The sequence below is a fragment of the Hermetia illucens genome, chromosome 5, assembly GCF_905115235.1.
Source record: "Hermetia illucens chromosome 5, iHerIll2.2.curated.20191125, whole genome shotgun sequence".
Classification (NCBI taxonomy): domain Eukaryota; kingdom Metazoa; phylum Arthropoda; class Insecta; order Diptera; family Stratiomyidae; genus Hermetia; species Hermetia illucens.
In genome coordinates, this window is record NC_051853.1 from 16,290,515 (window position 1) to 16,310,546 (window position 20,032).

Below are 20,032 nucleotides of genomic sequence, written 5' to 3' on the forward strand. Positions count from 1 at the left end.
GGATTTCTTCGACAGATTATCAGAGGTCCTAACCGTTTTGTTTCCCTCACTTCCTTTCATCCTCTGTGGTGACTTTAATCTTCCTATGCTCTCCTGGCCCGTTACTCCTGGCCTTCCCTCCCTCCCTAATAACTCGACCCACCCTTCCCGTCCTCTATCCACTTTCATGTACACCTGTGAAGCCCTCCAATTTAACCTTTCTAGAAATCACTTAGATCGCACTCTTGACCTTGTCCTCTCTAACCTTCCTGTACGTTATCTTTCCCAATCCCTTCATGCTCCGTCTTACGTTGCCCCTGACGCCCATCATCCTGCTCTCGAGTTCGATGTTCAGATATCCCGACTCCACTCTCCTGTCGCTCGCAAGCCTACCAAGTTCAACTTTCGTAAGGCGAACTTCGAAGGTCTGAACTCAGCCCTGGCGTCAATCAACTGGGTCCCCCTACTCTCTCCATTTACATGTGACCAAGCACTCAATACTTTCTATACCATTTTATCTGATCTTCTTCCTTGTTACGTTCCCTCCTCTCCTAAGTGCTTACGCTCTTACCCCGTCTGGTACACCACTGAAATTCACAAAAAACTACGTCAAAAACAGACTGCGAGAAAGAAGTTCCTGTCTTCTAGAAACGTTGCTGACTTAGTTTTTTTCAAATCCCTTCGTTCCTCGGTCAAATCTTTAATACGTAAGTCCAGACTCGAATATTTGTCCAGCGTGGAAGACTCATTAAAGAGCGGAAATTTGAAACCTTTCTGGTCCCACATTCGCAACTCCCGCTGCCCTGCCCAGTTATCCCCTCCGTCCATTAAATTCTCTGGCTTCTCAGCAAACTCCCCCCAACGATCTTGTGATTTACTCTGCCGCTACTTTTCGTCAGTCTATGTTCCTCCCCCTTCCTCCGAATCCCTGCCGATAGTAGATGTAGCCTGCCCCGCATCGCCTACCATTCCCCTACTTACCCCTATTCTTGTCGAATACCTCATTGGCGAACTTGATGCCAAGGTCGGACCTGGCTACGATGGTCTTCCAAACCTCTTTTTGCTCAAAACTGGTAAGTCCATCTCCCTTCCCCTATCTCTTATTTTCAACAAAAGCCTTGAAGAGAATCATTTTCCCAGCTTGTGGAAAGAGGTTCTCATTATCCTCATTCACAAAAGTGGCGATCGTTCGCTTGCCGAGAATTACCGTCCCATTTCCCTCCTCTCCTCCTGTTCCAAAATCCTGGAAAGATATGTCAGCGACTGGTTGTCCGCCCACTTTGGCCATCACATAGTGAAAGAACAGCACGGCTTCGTTAAACGTAGGTCCACTGCCAACTTTGTCGCCAAATGTCTAAATTCACGGCAAGAAGTGCATACCATTTACACTGACTTCGCGAAAGCCTTCGACACTGTAAATCACAAGATACTTCTATCCAAACTCTCGTCCCTAAACGTTCCCATACCACTTGTTTTATGGCTTGCCTCTTACCTTTCCAACCGATCCTGCCGCGTCTCTTTTGACGGCTGTACTTCCCGCTCCTTCTCCCCCTCTTCTGGCGTCCCAGAGGGGTCTATTCTGGGTCCTTTGCTATTTTTATTTTTTATTAACGACCTTCCTCCCCTCCTTACTTGTCCCTGTGTTTCCCTTCAGAATAACCTGGACACTCTGGTTCGTTGGTGCTCGACTAATGGTTTAGCGCTAAACGTCAGAAAGTGTCACTCTATGTGCTACTCCCTAAAATCCTCACCCGCTTCTTTCTCCTACTCGCTTGACGGACATTCCTTATCCTGCTTAAATTCCACTCAAGACCTCGGAGTCACTTTCGACAATAAGCTCCGCTTTGACACCCATTGCCTCGATGTCATCAATCGAGCAGCAAAATTGTCAGGCTTTATTCTTCGGTCCTCCTCTGATTTTGACTCCATCCAACCCTCCTTAGCTCTCTTCAATTCCCTTGTGAGGAATACCCTCGAGTATTGCTCCGTGATCTGGTCACCCACTCGTAACTGTGATTGTCTTGCCCTTGAAAATGTGCAATTTACCCGTTCTCTCTTCTTTAAGAAAAGCTTCCCTCGTGTGGATTATCCCTCCCGCCTCCGCTTTCTAAACCTTCCCTTCCTACAACAGCGTAGATTCTATCTGGATCTATGCACATTCTTTAAACTTTCCTCGGGCCTGATGGACTGCTCCGCCGCTGACGAGATCACCTGCCGTCCTGCGTCTTATAACACACGTAACGCAGATATTTTCAACGTGCCCTTCGCAGAGCTCGAAGTCTATTTTCATTTCCCGATTCCCAGGCTTTGCCGAAACTATAATGCAAAACAGCTTGGTCCTTTTAACTTCCCTAATTTAAGTAATTTTAAACGTAGGATAAGTTTTTTGCTTTCTCCTCCTCCTCCTGAAGACAATAATTAATTGGAATTCTATCTGTTTGTTGTCCGTTAATTAAATAAATAAATAAATAAATAATACGGGTGCCTTTCCCCCTCAACCCTTCTCTTAGTCCGCGATAGAAACAGACTACTGCAGCGCAGGAAACGATTATTTCACCGGTTACGGAACAGATGCCACGCTGGCTACCGTCTCTTCTCCGAGATCATCAAACACCTGTCCAGCAAAATCAATGAAGCTATTCGGTCCGAACTGAATGCATCTTACAAGAAACTCCTCAAAACCCTCAAACCTAGCCCACAAGTTTTCTCAACAATTAATCGATTGGCTGGAAGGAAAAAATCTCTAATTAACTTCAATCAAACCCCGATAAAAATAGGTAACCTCCAGTGTCACTCCCCTGAGGAGAAAATATCCGCCTGCGTAGACTATTTCAGCCACTTATTCAGAGCCAAATCGCCAGCGGACCCCATCTGGAACTCGGTGGTCGCCAATACTGTCAACGATAAAAGGCTGAGCTTGGAAGGGTCCTACCTTTGCTCCTTTTCCTCTTCGGGCCCCGATAGCATCTTTAACGTTGTTCTGCGGAAGTGTGCGGCTACCATCAGCGAGTGTCTCGCCATCCTCTTGAACAACGCCCACTTCCCGGTATCTTGGAAATCAGCCCTCCTCATACCTATCCCTAAGAAGGAGTGCTCGGGCGATCTCAAAGATATGAGGCTTATCTCTCTTCTTTCCAGTATTGGAAAAATCTTCGAACGTATCCTACTAAGTCACCTCAATAGACGCTACACTCCTATCATTCCACTTAATCAATTCCACTTCGAAAACCTCAGATCCACCGAGCAGGCAATCCTGTATCTGCAAGACCATATCCTCAATCACCTGGAAAACAGGCTTGCTGGTTCTCCCAGGCTTCCTTTTTTCGTCTGTGAAGTCGCTTCTCCGCTCGACGGAGGAGTCTCTACGCGTGCCTGCGTTCTTTGAGAATGCAACATTACTCGGTATGTAGCATTCTTCCGTTCCGTTGCTAGCTTACATTCATCGTCAGACCAGCGGTTCCGACTCCTTTTGCGGCTGGGGCCAAGTATGTTTGTGGCCGTATCAATGATAACGTTCTTCAGGTGGTTGTGAAGATCATTTGTTGATGCTTCATTTATAACGCCCATTATTAGTGGAAGGGTCAATGCGCACCTCGAGACCAACAACATTCTGTCCGAGGAGCAGAAGGGCTGCCGAGTTGGGTCAAGGGGTTGCAAAGAGCAACTCATTGTCGACTCGGTAATTGTAGGACAAGCAACTAGAGGCCATAGAAACCTCTTCAGTTGCTATATCGATTATGCCAAGGCTTTTGATAGCGTCCCGCATACCTGGCTAATCGATGTCCTAGATCTGTATCGCATTGATCCGAAACTAATGAAGTTTTTGGCGACAGTCATGGAAGGTTGGCATACCACCTTATCAGTGCGTACATCTGAGGGTGCTAATACCTCAGAGCCCATCCGTATACGGCGGGGCATCTTCCAGGGGGATTCGTTGAGTCCCCTTTGGTTTTGTATGGCACTGAACCCCTTTTCATGGCTACTGAATGATGCTAGAGGGCATGGTTTTGCATTAAAGAATGGCCTACGTGCTAACAAACTTGATGTACTTAGATGACATCAAGCTGTATGCTGGCACTGACGACCATCTTAGAAGTCTGTTGCGAATAATAGACATGTTCAGCCGTGATATTGGGGTGGAGTTTGGATTAGACAAGTATCGAATCCAAACCATCCACAAAGGTCATCACGAGCCGCATGCCGGACATAGCATTGGTGACCTCCACATTGAAGCTATGACCGAGACAGACTTCTATAAGTACCTAGGAATTCTGCAAGGAACCCATGCTCGAGTTGGTGATCTGAAGGATACTCTGCTGTTCGAATTCCTGCGACGTGTAAAGCTGGTGCTGAAATCGCATCTCTCAGAGAAGAATAAGATAAGCGCATTGAATGTATTCGCTATCCCTTCACTTGCTTATGCATTCGATCTGGAAAACGTCCAGCGGCGGATACGGACAACTATGTCCAAATTCCGAATGCATCATCCAAAGTCTGCCGTGGAGCGGATGAACCCACCTCACAACATCGGAGGTAAGAGCGTGGTTGACGTGGCGGCACAACATCATCGCAAAGACGACTCGCCACGTGCTTATTTTTACAGGAAAGAGCAGGCGAGTGCCTTGCATGCGGCTGTCTGTAAGGCAGACTGTGGGCTGATTCCACTTAACTTGAAGGATCGATCTTTCAATCTTCTGAGTGGTATGAACTAGCACCAAGAGCGGATCGATGAATGGAAGTCGAAAGCAATGCACGGTAAATACGTGAATTGTCCTTGGCAGCCATTTGTCGATTTGCATTTGTCGAACAGATGGCTGTATGCTGGGGAGCTCTTTGCTGAGACGGAAAGGTTCATGTGTGCCATTCAGGATGGCGTGGTCGCCACCCGAGCTTATAAAAAGCTCATCACGAAAGAACGGGTGGAGAACTACCAGTGCAGAATGTGTGGTTCAGCGTTAGAGACGTTGGACCCTCTCATTTCTGGCTGTACTGTTATGGCACTGGTGCAATACATTACCAGTCATAATGCTGTATGTAAGGTTATTCATCAAAACCTTGCATACAAGCATGGGTTGATCACGGGAACATGTCCCGTTTACCGATATGAGCTGCAAGCAGTGCTTGATAGTTCTGTATTGGAACCGGCAAGTTCTGACTATTCACCATACTTCACACAACAAGCCTGACGTATTGTTAGTTGGCAAGACGAGTCGCTCCGCGTATACAATTGACGTTGCTATCCCCGATAATAGGAACATTAAACGGAAATCAAAGAAATTTGGCGTCTCGAGAGGGTGGTTGTAGTTGTTGTAGTTCCTATAATAGTGTCAGCTACAGGTATTGTCCCTAAATCCCTCACGGCTTTCCTTGATGCCCTGGGACTTTCGCACAGTCTGGTTCAAACCATGCAGAAGTACACCATTCTACATACGTGCTCGATCTTGACGGATTCTCCATTTGACCTACAACCAGGCACCACCACCAGCGGCCCTTTAGTTTTTAAGGAGGTAGGATCGTCCGAGCCTAAATGCTTGGCACTTAGTGCTAGTATTAGTTGAAATCCGGCATCTGCCGAGATTATGATAACTGGCACAAAAAGAAGATAATTTAAATATCACTCGTCGCTCCTCACATCTTCTTCCTTTGTCCCGTTCACAAGCGGGGTAGGCTCGTCGTGATCGGTTTTGCCATTTTATTTTATCAAATGCCTGATCTGGATGTAATCACAACGCTTTTCAATGCTCATCTAGGGTATCAAGCCACCGTTATTTCGGCCGACCATTTGGTTGCTTGCTATCGACTTCAATGTTCAAACAAATCTTGGTAAGTGAATTCTCGTTAGCGCGAATTGTATGACCATACCATCGAAGACGCCTCTCTCGCAGTTTTTCTACAATCGGTGCAACCCGGATGCGGTTATCCTCATTTCGGATGTAATCAAAACGTGTCACGTGTCTTTTATAGTCGGCAACACTCAAAACCATAGCGATAGGACGGACGACGTTGCGGTAAATTTTATATTTAAGGGGGTCATCCTGCGTGTCAGATCCGCAGAATGGAATTTTTTTGGCATCAATGGTATCTAGATATAGTAGAGAATATGTAGGCAAAGTGATTTTTTGATATTCGGAGTTGTTCGGAAATTATAATGTTAAACACTTGATAAGTCACCTAAGGTGTATGGACTAGGTATAGCAGATTAGTGGTCAGTTAAGATTCTATGGCTAAAAATGGCATTCTACTTTTTAAATGCGTTTTCCTCGAAACCGCATGTTGAAAATCGGCTGTCACCATAGCCCAAAATCTATCCAACGAAATTTTGAAATTTTCTCAACTTATTTAGAACATATTTCTACCGTCCGCAAGCTAGGATAATTGCGATTCATTCAGCCGTTTTTTTTTATTCATTGAAGAAGCCAAAATTCACAAAAAAAAGTTTAACACGGCGCCAAAAATTTAGCTTTTCATATTTTTTAATAATCCTAGTTTGCGGACTGTAGTTAAGTCTGTACTTAAAATGTCGTTTACTTTTTTTTCTTTAAGATGCTCCCAGCGCCCTCTAGCGTGGCAGCAGAAAGACACCTTTTTTGGAGATGGGTGTATAAATTGTTCCGTATTTCAATAACGAACTATTCGATCGGGCTGAAAAAATTACTATGCACGCTCAAGATATTAATAAATCTATGGTGAAAAATTCGTATTTATATCTTTATCCAGTTGTTCACAAAACATTTCTAAAAAAAGCCAAAAAAAAACGACCTTCACACGGAATGACCCCCTAAAGAGAGAATAATTTGACAGTCCGTAGGACGAGAAAGTTCATCTGGCACGTAACAGCACGTTTAAAGTTCGCCAAAACCTACTTAAGTTCGGGGACCGAGAAATGGAGAAACATTTTATAGTTTGATGGGTCCAAATTGTTTTGTATTATGGCAAAGGATCCCGTAGATATGTAAGAAAACCACCCCATTCCGTCAGCGCAATCGCCAGACCTCAATCCTATTGGGAATTTATGTGCTGATGTCAACAGATACTGTTTTGCGCTGTCGCTGCATATCCTCGATGTTGAAGAATCCCCATACGTCTGAATATATGGCTACAGTTCCCGCTTGTTTTTCGAGTTTACTCTAAAAAATAAATCAAGTTTACCTTCCTTACAATATAAACCCAACACGGTTATACTCATTTGCTCGTTAATACGGCCCCGATTATATTTTCTTTTAGTGAGAAAGGTTTCATCGATCAGGACCGTTTTACCCTCGCCACCTAGTACCATGTTACCGTGCGAAGCGATTCATCATCATCATCAACGGCGCAACAACCGGTATCCGGTCTAGGCCTGCCTTAATAAGGAACTCCAGACATCCCGGTTTTGCGCCGAGGTCCACCAATTCGATATCCTTAAAAGCTGTCTGGCGTCCTGACCCACGCCATCGCTCCATCTTAGGCAGGGTCTGCCCCGTCTTCTTTTTCTACCATAGATATTGCCCTTATAGACTTTCCGGGTGGGATCATCCTCATCCATACGGATTAAGTGACCCGCCCACCGTAACCTATTGAGCCGGATTTTATCCACAACCGGACGGTCATGGTATCGCTCATAGATTTCGTCATTGTGTAGGCTACGGAATCGTCCATCCTCATGTAGGGGGCCAAAAATTCTTCGGAGAATTCTTCTCTCGAACGCGGCCAAGAGTTCGCAATTTTTCTTGCTAAGAACCCAAGTTTCCGAGGAATACATGAGGACTGGCAAGATCATAGTCTTGTACAGTAAGAGCTTTGACCCTATGGTGAGACGTTTCGAGCGGAACAGTCTTTGTAAGCTGAAATAGGCTCTGTTGGCTGACAACAACCGTGCGCGGATTTCATCATCGTAGTTGTTATCGGTTGTGATTTTCGACCCTAGATAGGAGAAATTATCAACGGTCTCAAAGTTGTATTCTCCTATCCTTATTCTTCTTCGTGTTTGTGTTTGACCAGTGCGGTTTGATGTTGTTGGTTGATTCGTCTTCGGTGCTGACGTTGCCACCATATATTTTGTCTTGCCTTCATTGATGTGCAGCCCAAGATCTCGCGCCAATCACCGCCTGCTCGATCTGGATGAAGGCAGTTTGTACGTCTCGGGTGGTTCTTCCCATGATGTCGATATCGTCAGCATAGGCCAGTAGTTGGGTGGACTTGAAGAGGATCGTACCTCTTGCATTTACCTCGGCATTATGGATCACTTTCTCGAGGGCCAGGTTAAAGAGGACGCATGACAGGGCATCCCCTTTTCGTAGGTGGTTGTTGATGTCGAATGGTCTTGAGAGTGATCCTGCTGCTTTTATCTGGCCTCGCACATTGGTCAGGGTCAGCCTAGTCAGTCTTATTAATTTCGTCGGAATACCGAATTCTCTCATGGCCGTGTACAGTTTTACCCTGGCTATGCTATCATAGGCGGCTTTAAAGTCGATGAACAGATGGTGCAACTGTTGTCCATATTCCAACAGTTTTTCCATCGCTTGCCGCAGGGAGAAAATCTGATCTGTTGCTGATTTGCCTGGAGTGAAGCCTCTTTGGTATGGGCCAATGATGTTCTGGGCGTATGGGGCTATCCGGCCTAGTAAGATAGTGGAGAATATCTTATAGATGGCACTCAGCAACGTGATACCTCTATAATTGCTGCACTGTGTGATATCTCCCTTTTTATGTATGAGACAGATAATGCCTCGTTGCCAATCGTCAGGCATTGATTCGCTGTCCCATACCTTGAGCACAAGTTGATGAACCACTTGGTGTAACTGGTCGCCTCCATATTTAACCAATTCGGCTGTAATTAAGCGATTACTTCAGCTATTTCTCGACAATAGCTGTAGTAATCAACTATTGTATTTCGGCTAAGCTCGGAGTCACCTCGATGATGATACCTAGAGAGCAGATGTCTGCAGGCATCAGTAACCTGAATCTTGGTGACGAAACAAATTATTATTGCAACCACGTCACGCACTTCAATGTGGCAAGAAGTGCCTTCGAGGAACTTGCCGATGGCTGGGCTGAGGGACTCTTGCAACAGCCGAGATATCGATAAGTAGAAAAACCTTCAAATTTTCCAAGTCAATTGAGAATATCAAAGATTCCTGAGAACCGATGCTCACACTTTGAGCTTTCTATATTTCCACATACCATTCCTCACTTTAATAAACCTAACTGAATAATCGCAACCATTGTTGAATCCTCTTCTTTTTCTTTAGCCTTTGTCCCGTTCACAAGCGGGGACGGGCTCGCCGCGATCTGCCTCGCCATTTGGCCCTATCAAATGCTTGATCTGGATATAATCTCGAGGCTTTTAAATCTCCATCCAGGGTATCAAGCCACCGTTGTTTCGGCCAGTCTTTTGGTCGCTTACTATCGACTTCGATGTTCAGACCAATCTTGGCAAGTTGAATTGTCGTTAGCACGAATTACGTAACCATACCGTCGAAGACGCCTCTCTGGCAGTTTTTCCACGATCGGTGCAACCCGGATGCGGATATCCTCATTTCGGATGTGATCAAAACGTGTCACACCGCAAGTCCAATTCAACATCTTCGTCTCCATTACCGCAAGACGCCGTTCGTTGTCTTTGATAGTCGGCAACACTCAGAACCATAGAGAGCGATAGGAGGGACAACATTGCGGTAAATTTTAGATTTGAGACATTCCTTGATTCGTCGATGTCAAAGAACACCACTTGTGGAACGCCCATCACTTCATCCAAGTTGCGTTAATGCGTGAAGCAATTTCCTTACGCAGTTCTTCGTTGGTTGATTGCATTGACCCGAGATATTTAAATCGCTCTTTTCTGGGCAGATTACTGCCATTGACAGAACTGTCAATGCTATCAACCAATGGAGAACTGCGTTATGCTCCTGACATAGAGAAACACAAAACCTTTTACACCTGAAGCGTCGAGCTTCCGGTTTCCTGACTTTTATAAGTTATCTTAGAAAAGATAGAACAGTTGCAGCATAATATAACGTTACATACATACATACATATGAATAAGCGAATGGTGCGGATCGGCTCAGTAAAGCAATTTTTAAGAAGACTGGGTCGGCGATAGCTAATTCGATTGGTAATTTGGACACTACGCCGGACTTGGTTTTCTGTTAGCTCAACTACGAAGCCGCCAGAATCCTCCCGGTGAGATTGCGATGAATGTCGACAGTGCTTTACGGTGTTCTATATGCTTGATGCGTTTTAGATTTACAATTGGCCCAATGATATTACATTGCCCTTACGTATGAGAATAACCCGTCTTCAGATATTCAGACTAAATTCAACTCAAATTTTGAGTGTGCGTTAGTTCCAGGGAAAGTTGTGTACCACTTGCGAGGCTTTCATCTGGAATACTCACGAGTCGTCCTTTTCTATAAATCTTTGGAAACCTTGATTTTGCCAAAACTAAAATATGACTCGTGATAGTTTCTGAGCACCGATTGCCACCCTTTGAACTTCCACCTTCTATCTCCCACACTTCCAACAAATGTAACCGAATAACCATCATCATCATCATCAACGACGCAACAACCGGTATCCGGTCTAGGCCAGCCTTGATAAGGAACTCCAGACATCCCGTTTTTGCGACGAGGTCCACCAATTCGATATCCCTAAAAGCTGTCTGGAGTCCTGGCGGAAATCTGCACTGCCTTAGCGGAGCAGTTCAAGTTGCACGACTTGCAGGAGGCATCCATTGTAAGCTTTAGAAAGCCGCATGTAGGTACACAGACGGTAACCATCCGGCTCCCAGAAGAAGCAGCGCGCAAGCTGCTGGATGTCGGGATGGGTAGTTTGTCGCCTTAGAGAGCAATTCTCACTGGAAAGATGCGTGTCTCTCGTACGGACGCCTAGCGAGAGTTTGCACAAGTGAGGTTGATCGGTCTAGCCGATGCAGACGTTGTGGTGAAACAGGTCACATTGCTCGGGATTGTAACAAGGATCCCAAATGCATGTTATGTGATGGAAAGGAGGGCCTGGACAGCGGGCATATTGCCGAAAGCGGCAAGTGTTGGTCCAAAGCAACCTCAATCACTGTAGGGTCGCGCAAGATCTACTCTCGCACACGACCCTTGAATCAGAGGTGCAAGTGGCTATAATAAGCGAACCCTATAGAAACCCTAACAATAATGTATGGGTAGCCGACCAAGTCATACAGGAATGTATGAGGCAATCCACAAATGGGTTCGCATCGGCAAAAATAGACGGCATAGACGTCTACAGTTGCTATGGTCCTCAAAGCCTGACGTTGTCCAAATTCGAGGACATGCTGGACAGATTGGTTCTGGATGCAAACGGACGGAAACCAAAAGTCATCGCCGATGATTCCAATGCATGGGCCACAGAATGGGGAAGTTCACTGATGAATGGAGGCTTTCGCGCAGTTAGAGATTATTATCTATTGGCTAACGATGGTCAGGTTAATACTTATCGGAAATGGGGTCCGCTCCGGTTGTCGATCTAACTTTTGTTAGTCCTTCACTAGCTCGCGATGTCCTGGAACGTCAGTGAACAGTGCACCCATAGTGATCACCAGGTAAACTACCATATCACTAAGTGTACCGCCAAGGCATGCGACTCATCGATGCCGAGACGTTAGACTTTACCCAGTAGAAGGCCCAATTGCTGGTGGAATAGTGAATTGTCAGATCTTCGGTCGGCATGCCATTGGACCAGACGAGTGGCTCAGAGAGCAATGGGTAGAGGATTGACCTGGACGTGAAACAGCGAGCTTACGAGGAAGTCCGAGGAAACCTGAGGAGAGCACAAGGGGTTTTTAGATGTGGCTATAACTACTCCAGTAACGAAGGAAGAAGTAGTGGAGATTTGCGGTAGGCTGGGAGACAACAAAGTTCCCGACCTCGACGGCATACCAAGCAAAGCCCTTAAGCTGGCTGTCCAGTCAATGCCAGACATATTCGTAGAGTTGTTTGAAGCATGCTTTTCTGAGACATGGAAAAAAACAAAGGTTAGTGTTATTGCCTAAACCTGGTAAGTCTGCTGGTGAATTGGAACCTTATAAGGTCTTTGGCAACGATTGGTGTACCAAGTTACTTAACTACGCTAGTCGACAGCTACTTAACAGATAGAAGGCTGTGGTACGACACAAACAATGGTACCAAAGAATACATTGTCTCCGCCGGTGTTCCACAGGGCTCCGTTCTGGGACCGCTATTGTGGAATATCACGTATAATGATGTCCTCAGTGTTCCAGTTGACATAGTGGTGATTGAAGAGATTGTTCAACTGATGTCCATATTTCAACAGTCCTCCCACCCCTTACTGCAGAGAGAAAATCTGATCTGTTGCTGATTTGCCTGGAGTGAAGCCGAATAAACGCATATTTTTATTAAAGAAAGCTCAGCCAATGAGCACTATCACTTCAGGAAAATGTTTGTGCATTGTTGAAGCGCAGGAACCTAGTAATAGTTTTACTCGTTGGGGATCTGTTACGAGCTGAGAGTTTGTAGGACGTTTCAGTCAAGCAGCGCCAACTGCATTGCACCAGAGAACCTCTTTTTACTTTTCCACAAGAAAGCCTAAAAATTTGCCACCGCCAAATGGCTCCCACTTTCTCCATCGCATAAACTGTTTAGATTATAAACTACCGAACATGAAAACACTTCACTCCCGTTGAAAGTCCTTTATTGAAACTCCCAACCTTCGTTTTTCCTTATTTATACAAAACACGTCTCATCTAGAAGAAGAATCCGAGGATCTTTCCTCCCAAATGCCTTCGCCGAGCTTCCTCGTGATCCATAATACCTCCTGAGGTTGTGAGTACGACGTAGCCGAACTGACGCGAAGGCAGCAAATTGTTTGTCCATTTTTCAATATCATTGATTGGGACATCGAAGCGGGGCGAGATCACGCCGCACTTGTTCAGGCGTCCGGTCAGGTTCACGACGATCTTGCCGGAACGGTGGTCGTCCACGATCTCGAATTCGCCGATGTATCCGTGCTTCATCATGACTGTGAGGAACTTGATGATGACCTTGGAGCAGGGACGCAGGAGCACTTGGCGCTTACCGCGCTTCTCGGCGTTGTTGATGCATTTCAGGGCATCGGCTAACACGTTCATGCGCACCATGGCTGGAAGGGAGAAAATAAATCGGATTAGTTTCGATGTTTTTGGCGAGTTTTTCGAGTTGTGTAAAGAATGTTTTGTTAGAAACCCAAAGTGCCTGGTCAGATCTAAGAAACTCGCGGGTCCTCACGACTAGACAAGGTCCTGGCGTTCGTTCGGAGAAATACACGGGACACCACTTGCCAACGCGAACTTTGAGGTTAACTTGTTGATGTCAACCAATTACCATTTTAGACGGCGATTTCAAGACTTTACATACGAAGGGAGGAAAGACTTTCGAAGCACAAGAAAACAAAACTAAGCCCCGTGGAGGACGTAATGCGAACAAGTGCTGAGCGTACGACATGTCACAAACATATTCGCTGCAGCATGTTACCGGGCGCCAAAACCGCCAATTCAATCCGATCCAAATGACGATTCCGTGCATTCACTCCCATGGGCTGAAACTACTCTCCTTCAAGTTAATAGACATCTCCCCGCACATAAAACAATTCTAAAACTTCAGCCGCAAATGCACTATTGACAGCAGTCGGACCTGTCAAACTGAAACCAAAAACTGAATTTTCTCCGATTTCGTGAGGCAAACGGACATAAATCTTAGAAATTCCGAGCGGATGGCACTTTGGGCGTTGGTTTTGTCCACTTAAAATGTAATTTACGAAACGATGGAGGCGGGATTACCTTCGATTTATTTTGGAAAAATATTTCACGGCTATCGGTGAAAAGTACGCGACAGAAAGGAGGAAGTTGACATTTGGTTGGTACGACTGAGTGTCGGAATTGACCGATATTAGCGGAATCTGGTGACGGGTATTGATAGGTTGTTAGATAGAGGGTGATTTCGAAATTTGGGATGATTAAATGTTTGATTTTATTAACGTCATGCAACAGAATTTGGTAAAATTGGAGCATAGTGAAATGTTACATAATCGTTGATTCCACACCTAAAAAGAAAAGTAATAGAAAAACAATTCGCACTATGATACGTGCAGTCTTTTAAGGTTTTGTAATGATGTTTTGAGGATTTAACTATGACCAAATGCCATCCTCAGTGCCCGGAGATGACTATAAGGGCAGAGCAATACTAAAACCTTAAATTAATTGATCGCCTAGGTTCGCCCGTAAATACTGAAACTTCACGGAAGTGCTCCATCGACACGCTTTTCTTTGCACTTATGCTAGCCGATCGCATACATGTCACTTTAAAAAAAAAATCAGGTGCCCTTAAACCATGTCATCCATGTCATCAGAAAACTAGCCTGGGACCATTTGAGACATTACTTCGGGCTAACCCTCCCGCTCTCCCGGCTTCGAGACCCTTCAAGTCAGGGAATTCCTTTCACCAACGGAAGGGGAGAGGAGGAAGGGAGTTATTAGTTTAGGGAACTCTTTGCCATCCGGTTCCTCCATCGGTCGAACTCAATCTTCTTCGCTACAAGAAGAGGAGCCTCATCTGCCAGGTCCCTTCACCATCCCTCTGACGATGTTGTCTGAAGAGAGCTCGCCTGTGTCTGCATAAAGCTGCTAACGAAAGGCGTCCCAGTTTTCACAAGAGTACTCTTCGTCGCATTCCATTGCAAAACACCAAATCAGCAGATCGTGCCTTCAAAATCGTTGAGACGCGCAGTCCATCTGCCTCTTGGTTCATTTCGCCAGCAGAGTTGCCCCTGTGTGCAAGTGGGCGTTAAAGTTCTTCACTGGCAACTGCCTCTCTTAAATTTTCGCCCTTGCGGCTGTGGATAGCTTTATGTTCCTTAGCAAGGGGGCAACGGAGACCACTCCCGTTCGACGAGCAGAGGTACATAGCCGCCGAACTCGACGGATGGTGCTCCTCGTAACGCTTGATGCCAGGAACGCCTTTAATTCCGTAAAATGGAAAGACATTCTAGGCACACTAGATAATACTTTCCACGTGCCGAACTATCTCTTACGGATATTGAGGAACTATCTGAGGAACCACTCCTTGCTCTATGAAACACTGGAGGGTCAAAGGAAGATGGAGGTCAGGTCGGGGGTAGCACAGGGATCCATCCTAGAGCCGGACCTCTGGAAAGCTATCTATGATAGTCTACTTAAACTCGACATGCCAGAAGAGTCGCGTCTGGTCGGTTATGCACATAATGTCGCGGCGCTTGTTGCTGAACTCACTGTCGAACAGGCGCAAAGCAGACTCGGCATATTGATACGACGGGTAAGCGGATGGATGACTACTCAAGGTTTCAACCTTGCACTAGAAAAAACCGAAGTAGTCATCTTGACTAAAAAGAGAATTCCGACCCTACGTCTCATATCGTTCAGCGAGCCAATAATCGAGTCAAAACCAGCTGTAAAGTACCTCGGGCTAACTCTTGACTCAAAGATGAGCTTTCTCGAGCAAATCAAAGCAGCCGCGAAAAAGGTTGCAGCTGGAATTTCAGTGGTAAGTAGGCTACCATGTCTCCTGATGAATTCAACGCAGTCTGTCTTGCTCTACGACGCAGAGGTTTGCGAGTGGCGCCTGCGTACCGCACTGTCTATGATCCGGCCATGATGGTGATCGCGGGAATGATTCTCGTTGCCCTTCTTGCTGGGGAGCGTCAAGCCACATATACAAGCTAAAGGAAGAAGTGCCAAGGAAGGTGGTTGCTCGTGAAGAACGGCAATGTACCCTAGACGAGTGGCAACCCTCTTGGCAAAACGAAGCTAAAGGCATATTGATTGCGAGGAGCATCGGCAACTTAGGTCCGTAGATGAATCGGAAGCATGGTGAGACTGACTATTTCCTTACCTAGTTGTTAAGTGCTCATGAAGGTTTTCAGTCTTACCTGCATAAGGTTGGAAAGGCACGGCCTCCGGATTGTGTGTTTTGCAATGGAGTTGTGGACGAAGCCCATCACACTTTTTTTCTTGTGGAAGCTGGGATGAAATTCGTCAGCAGCTCTATTTAAACACAGAGGATCTCTCTCCAGACAACAGGAAACGCTGAGGACTGCTAACGGGTGGAGCCGTGTTACCCATTACTTTCGAGTCTTTCTCGTTGTTAAGAAGAAGGGGGGGTTTCTAATGTTCCTAGCAGCAGGTTATGTGGAGCACGGTCTATTGAGATTGGCGGTTGTGTTTCTCAGCTCGATGAACCGCATCCGTAACCTCCATAATAGCATCCACCGTGGATCTTCCCGATCTGAACCCGAACTGCCTTGACGATAAGTTCCCGGCAGCGTGGATCGCTTTAGCAAGTCTACTCCTGATGAGCTTGTCGAATTTTTTCCCGGTCTTGTTAAGCATACACAGCGGTCATTATTCAGACGGCAGCTCGGCTCTTCTTTTCCTTTGCTGATTAGCCCGCGTCTCGCCTCCTTCCAGCGACAAGGAAAAATGCACTCCTTCAGACAAGCGTTGAACGCCCCGAGTAGCAAGTCTGACTGACATATGCGGAAGGTGAAGAAAGATAGTTTCCTCTTGGACTTGGTTGAACACGCCAACCAGATAAAACGCAGAAAGGCGATTTACTCCTTGAGCTTAGGCCTGGGAAGAGGGAGTCTCACGATCTCCATAAGAAGATCGAGTCATCAGTGGCAAAGCAGCGGAGGTAAAGGTGAGCCAGGACTCAATACTGATTGAGTGCAAGGGCCTAGATGAGATCAACAAAAAAGCGGAGATCTGCGAGGCCTTAAAGACTCAACTTGGGCTAGATTCGATCCTTGAGTCAAATGTGATAAGGCTACGCAATGCATATGGTGCTACTCAGATAGCCACAACAGCCTTCCCTTTCGAAGCAACGAAAAAAGCTATTGCTGTTAGCAAAATTCGCGTCAACTGGATCAGCTTTCGGCTGCGAGATGAGATATCACCAAAGAGGTGCTTCAAATGCCTGGAATTTGGATGCATTTCGAGAAACTGTTCAAGTAAGTATGATAGATCTAAGTTGTGCCGAAGATCCAGAGAAGAAAGACATATTGCAATGGAAATCCTAAATACCTGCTATGCAGAGAAACACAGGAAAGTAACATCGACCATATCACATCCAATTACAAATCTCCGGTGTTTTAGAAGGCAGTCATGGCATCAATAAAGCGTAAACGGTCACCACCTATCACCAGCATTGATTTGCTGGGGGATATTATTCGGACTCTCTTTCCACAAATTTCAAGCGAATCGAAGCTACCCACTCTCCAGATAGATCTCGACGAAATTCCCGAAGTAACCACTGAGGAAGTCCTGGAAGCCGCGAAGAAGATTCTCGAAAATAAAGCCCCAGGATTAGATTGCATTCCAAAAAAAGTTTTGGTAGCGGTCGTTAAAACAGTTCTAAAGTGGTTCGCTGAAAAATTTACGGCATGCCTCGAGGAAGGATTTTTTTTCGAAAAAGTGGAGGAAACAGAAGCTTGCGCTAATCCCAAAGCTAAATAATCCTTTGGGGGGCGCTCTTCGTCTTATAGGCCTATATGCCTATTAAAAGGCATCGGCAAACTTTTTGAATGGGTTATCCTCAGTACCGATCACAGAAAGGGAGGGTGATTTCTCAGATAGACAGTTCGGAGTCCGAAAGGGAAGACCTACTATTAATGGGATCGGTATTGTGCCGAGAATTGTGGAGCAAGCAATGGAAGCCAATAAATCTTGCGCGATAGTCACTCTTGATGTAACTTTAGCCAAATTCCTCGTCCCCAAATACCTGATGTACACAGTCATCGAATTTTTTCGGGAGAGGCTGTTGTGTTACAGTTCGGATGATGTACGTAAGATTTATAGAACAACCTGTGGGATTCCACAAGGATCGGTGCTACGTCTTGAGAATTTAGAAACAAAAGCTTCCGGGGTTACTACATTGTTGGCAAGAATGTTACCGAATGTAGGTGGCCCTAGGCAAAGCCGTTGGCTCCTTATCTCGAGAGTTGTCAGCTCCCTCTTGCTTTATGCAGCTCCAATGTGGGCATCGTCATTGAAACTACAAACAAATAGCAGAAAAATTGCAGTCCCACGCCAATTTAGTGCATTGCCAACATCGTGCGCTTACCGAACACCATCAGACCAAGCAGCATGTGCGATAGCAGGATAGCAGGGATAATCCCCATCGAAATCTTGGCCAACGAGGGTTGACGCCTCTATGACCCATCATATGCATTCGGCGAGTCCACGAAGCACGAAGTGAAGCTATTTTGGAGTGGCCTAAAGGACGCTGGACTCACAGGTTTATTGAAGGTATCTCAAAATGGATCAAACGAAGGCACAGTGAAGTTAGCTAAGGTCTAACTCAATTTCTAAGCGGACACCGAGGGTACCGTGCGTACCTTTATCGCTTTGATTGCGACGAGTCCCCATATTGCCCGACGTTCGAGATGATTCTGGAGGATGCTTGAGTATATGTTCATTTTAACTGCCCGAGTTTCGCCGCACACAGAGCTGAGGTGGAAAATGACGCCGGGGCGCGGTTGTCACCCGAAAATATCGTGGACCACATGCTAGCTTCTGATACAGCTTGAAGGGTGGCCTAGGAGGTGCTCATTCCCCCATAGAATACCAAACTACTGGTGGAATGATGAACTGACCGGTCTTCGATCAGCCTGCCACCGAGCCAGAAGAGAGGTTCAGAGGGCGGTAGGTAGAGTCGATCAGGGGCAGAAAGAGTGCACCTATAAGGCAGCCCGCAAAACCCTCAAGCTTGCCATCCAGCGAAGCAAGAGGAAATGCTTTGAGGAGCTCTGCTCAGAAGCGGACGTAAACCCGTGGGGGAGAGCTTATGGAATCGTGATGGGATGATTCAGAGGCCGTTCATCTCCGCAGATCACGTGTCCCACCCTCTTGCTGAAAATCATCCAGGGATTATTCCCGCAGCAAGTGGAGAGCACCGACACATTCCAACCACCTCTGAATGTAACGGCAATCCCACCAGTCACCAGAGACGAACTGCTGGAGATCTGCGGTAGAATAGGAGACAATAAAGCGCTGGGCCTGGACGGAGTACCGAATAAGGCCCTTAAGCTTGCCGTGAAATCCAGGCCGGACATGTTCGCTGAGTTGTTCGAAGCGTGCATGTCCGCAATATTTCCAGCGGCATGGAAGCGACAGAATTTGGTACTTCTGCTTAAGCCTGGTAAACCTCCAGGTTAACCATCGTCATACCGACCCATATGCCTTTTGGACACGGTGGGGAAAATGTTAGAGCGGGTAATCTATAATAGATTACTCCCGGTTTCAGATCGGCAGTATGGGTTCCTTAAAGCCAGATCAACCATTGATGCCATCAAATTGGTTACTGGCTTGGCCGAAGATGCAATCCACGGTAAGGGTAGTACCAGCAAATACTGCGTGGTAGTAACCCTGGATGTGAAAAATTGCATTCAATTCGGCCAATTGGAATCGAATACGGAAATCCCTAGCGAAGGTTGGTATTCACGCCTATCTCGCTGCAATCATCGATAGTTACTTAACTGGAAGGAGGCTCTGGTATGACACCGATGGCGGACCCCAGGAGTACGTTGTTTCCGCGGGTGTCCCACAGGGCTCCGTATTTGGCCCACTACTGTGGAACATCATATACAACGATGTACTTAACAGTGGTGGGTTACGCTGACGACATAGCACTGGTTATTGTCGCAAAGCATCTCGAAGATGCTAAGTTATACTCAAGCGAGGCAATCAGTGCTGTCAAATGCTGGTTAGAGAGCTCTGGTCTGACGCTTGCGGAGGAAAAAACAGAAGCGGTCCTCATCACGAAGCGCGGGAAGAGAAATTACGCCTGTATTAGAATCGGGAATCATATCATCACTCCCAAGCCGATCATCAAATATTTGGGGGTGGTGATAGACAGGATGCTCAGCTATAAGCAACACGTGAAGTAAGTTTGCGATAAATCATCCACTGCTAGTATGGCCCTGGCGAGGATGATGCCAAACGTGGGAGGGCCACGGCATACCTCTAGGTTGCTTATAGCCAGGGTGGTGATCTCAATGATGTTCTATGCGACCCCAG

At 46.2% G+C, this 20,032-nt stretch overlaps 1 protein-coding gene across 1 annotated transcript; it reads right to left on the reverse strand.

Moving 5' to 3' along the window:
• Positions 1 to 12,622: 12,622 nt before the first annotated feature.
• On the reverse strand, positions 12,623 to 13,887 carry LOC119658052 (40S ribosomal protein S15Aa). The gene is made up of 2 exons (XM_038065297.1): positions 13,763 to 13,887; positions 12,623 to 13,086 (listed from the first exon to the last, which is right to left on the reverse strand). The coding sequence occupies exon 2, from the start codon at positions 13,082 to 13,084 to the stop codon at positions 12,692 to 12,694; it is 393 nt and encodes a 130-aa protein (XP_037921225.1). The 5' UTR covers positions 13,085 to 13,086; positions 13,763 to 13,887; the 3' UTR covers positions 12,623 to 12,691.
• Between the last annotated feature and the right edge of the window lie 6,145 nt (positions 13,888 to 20,032).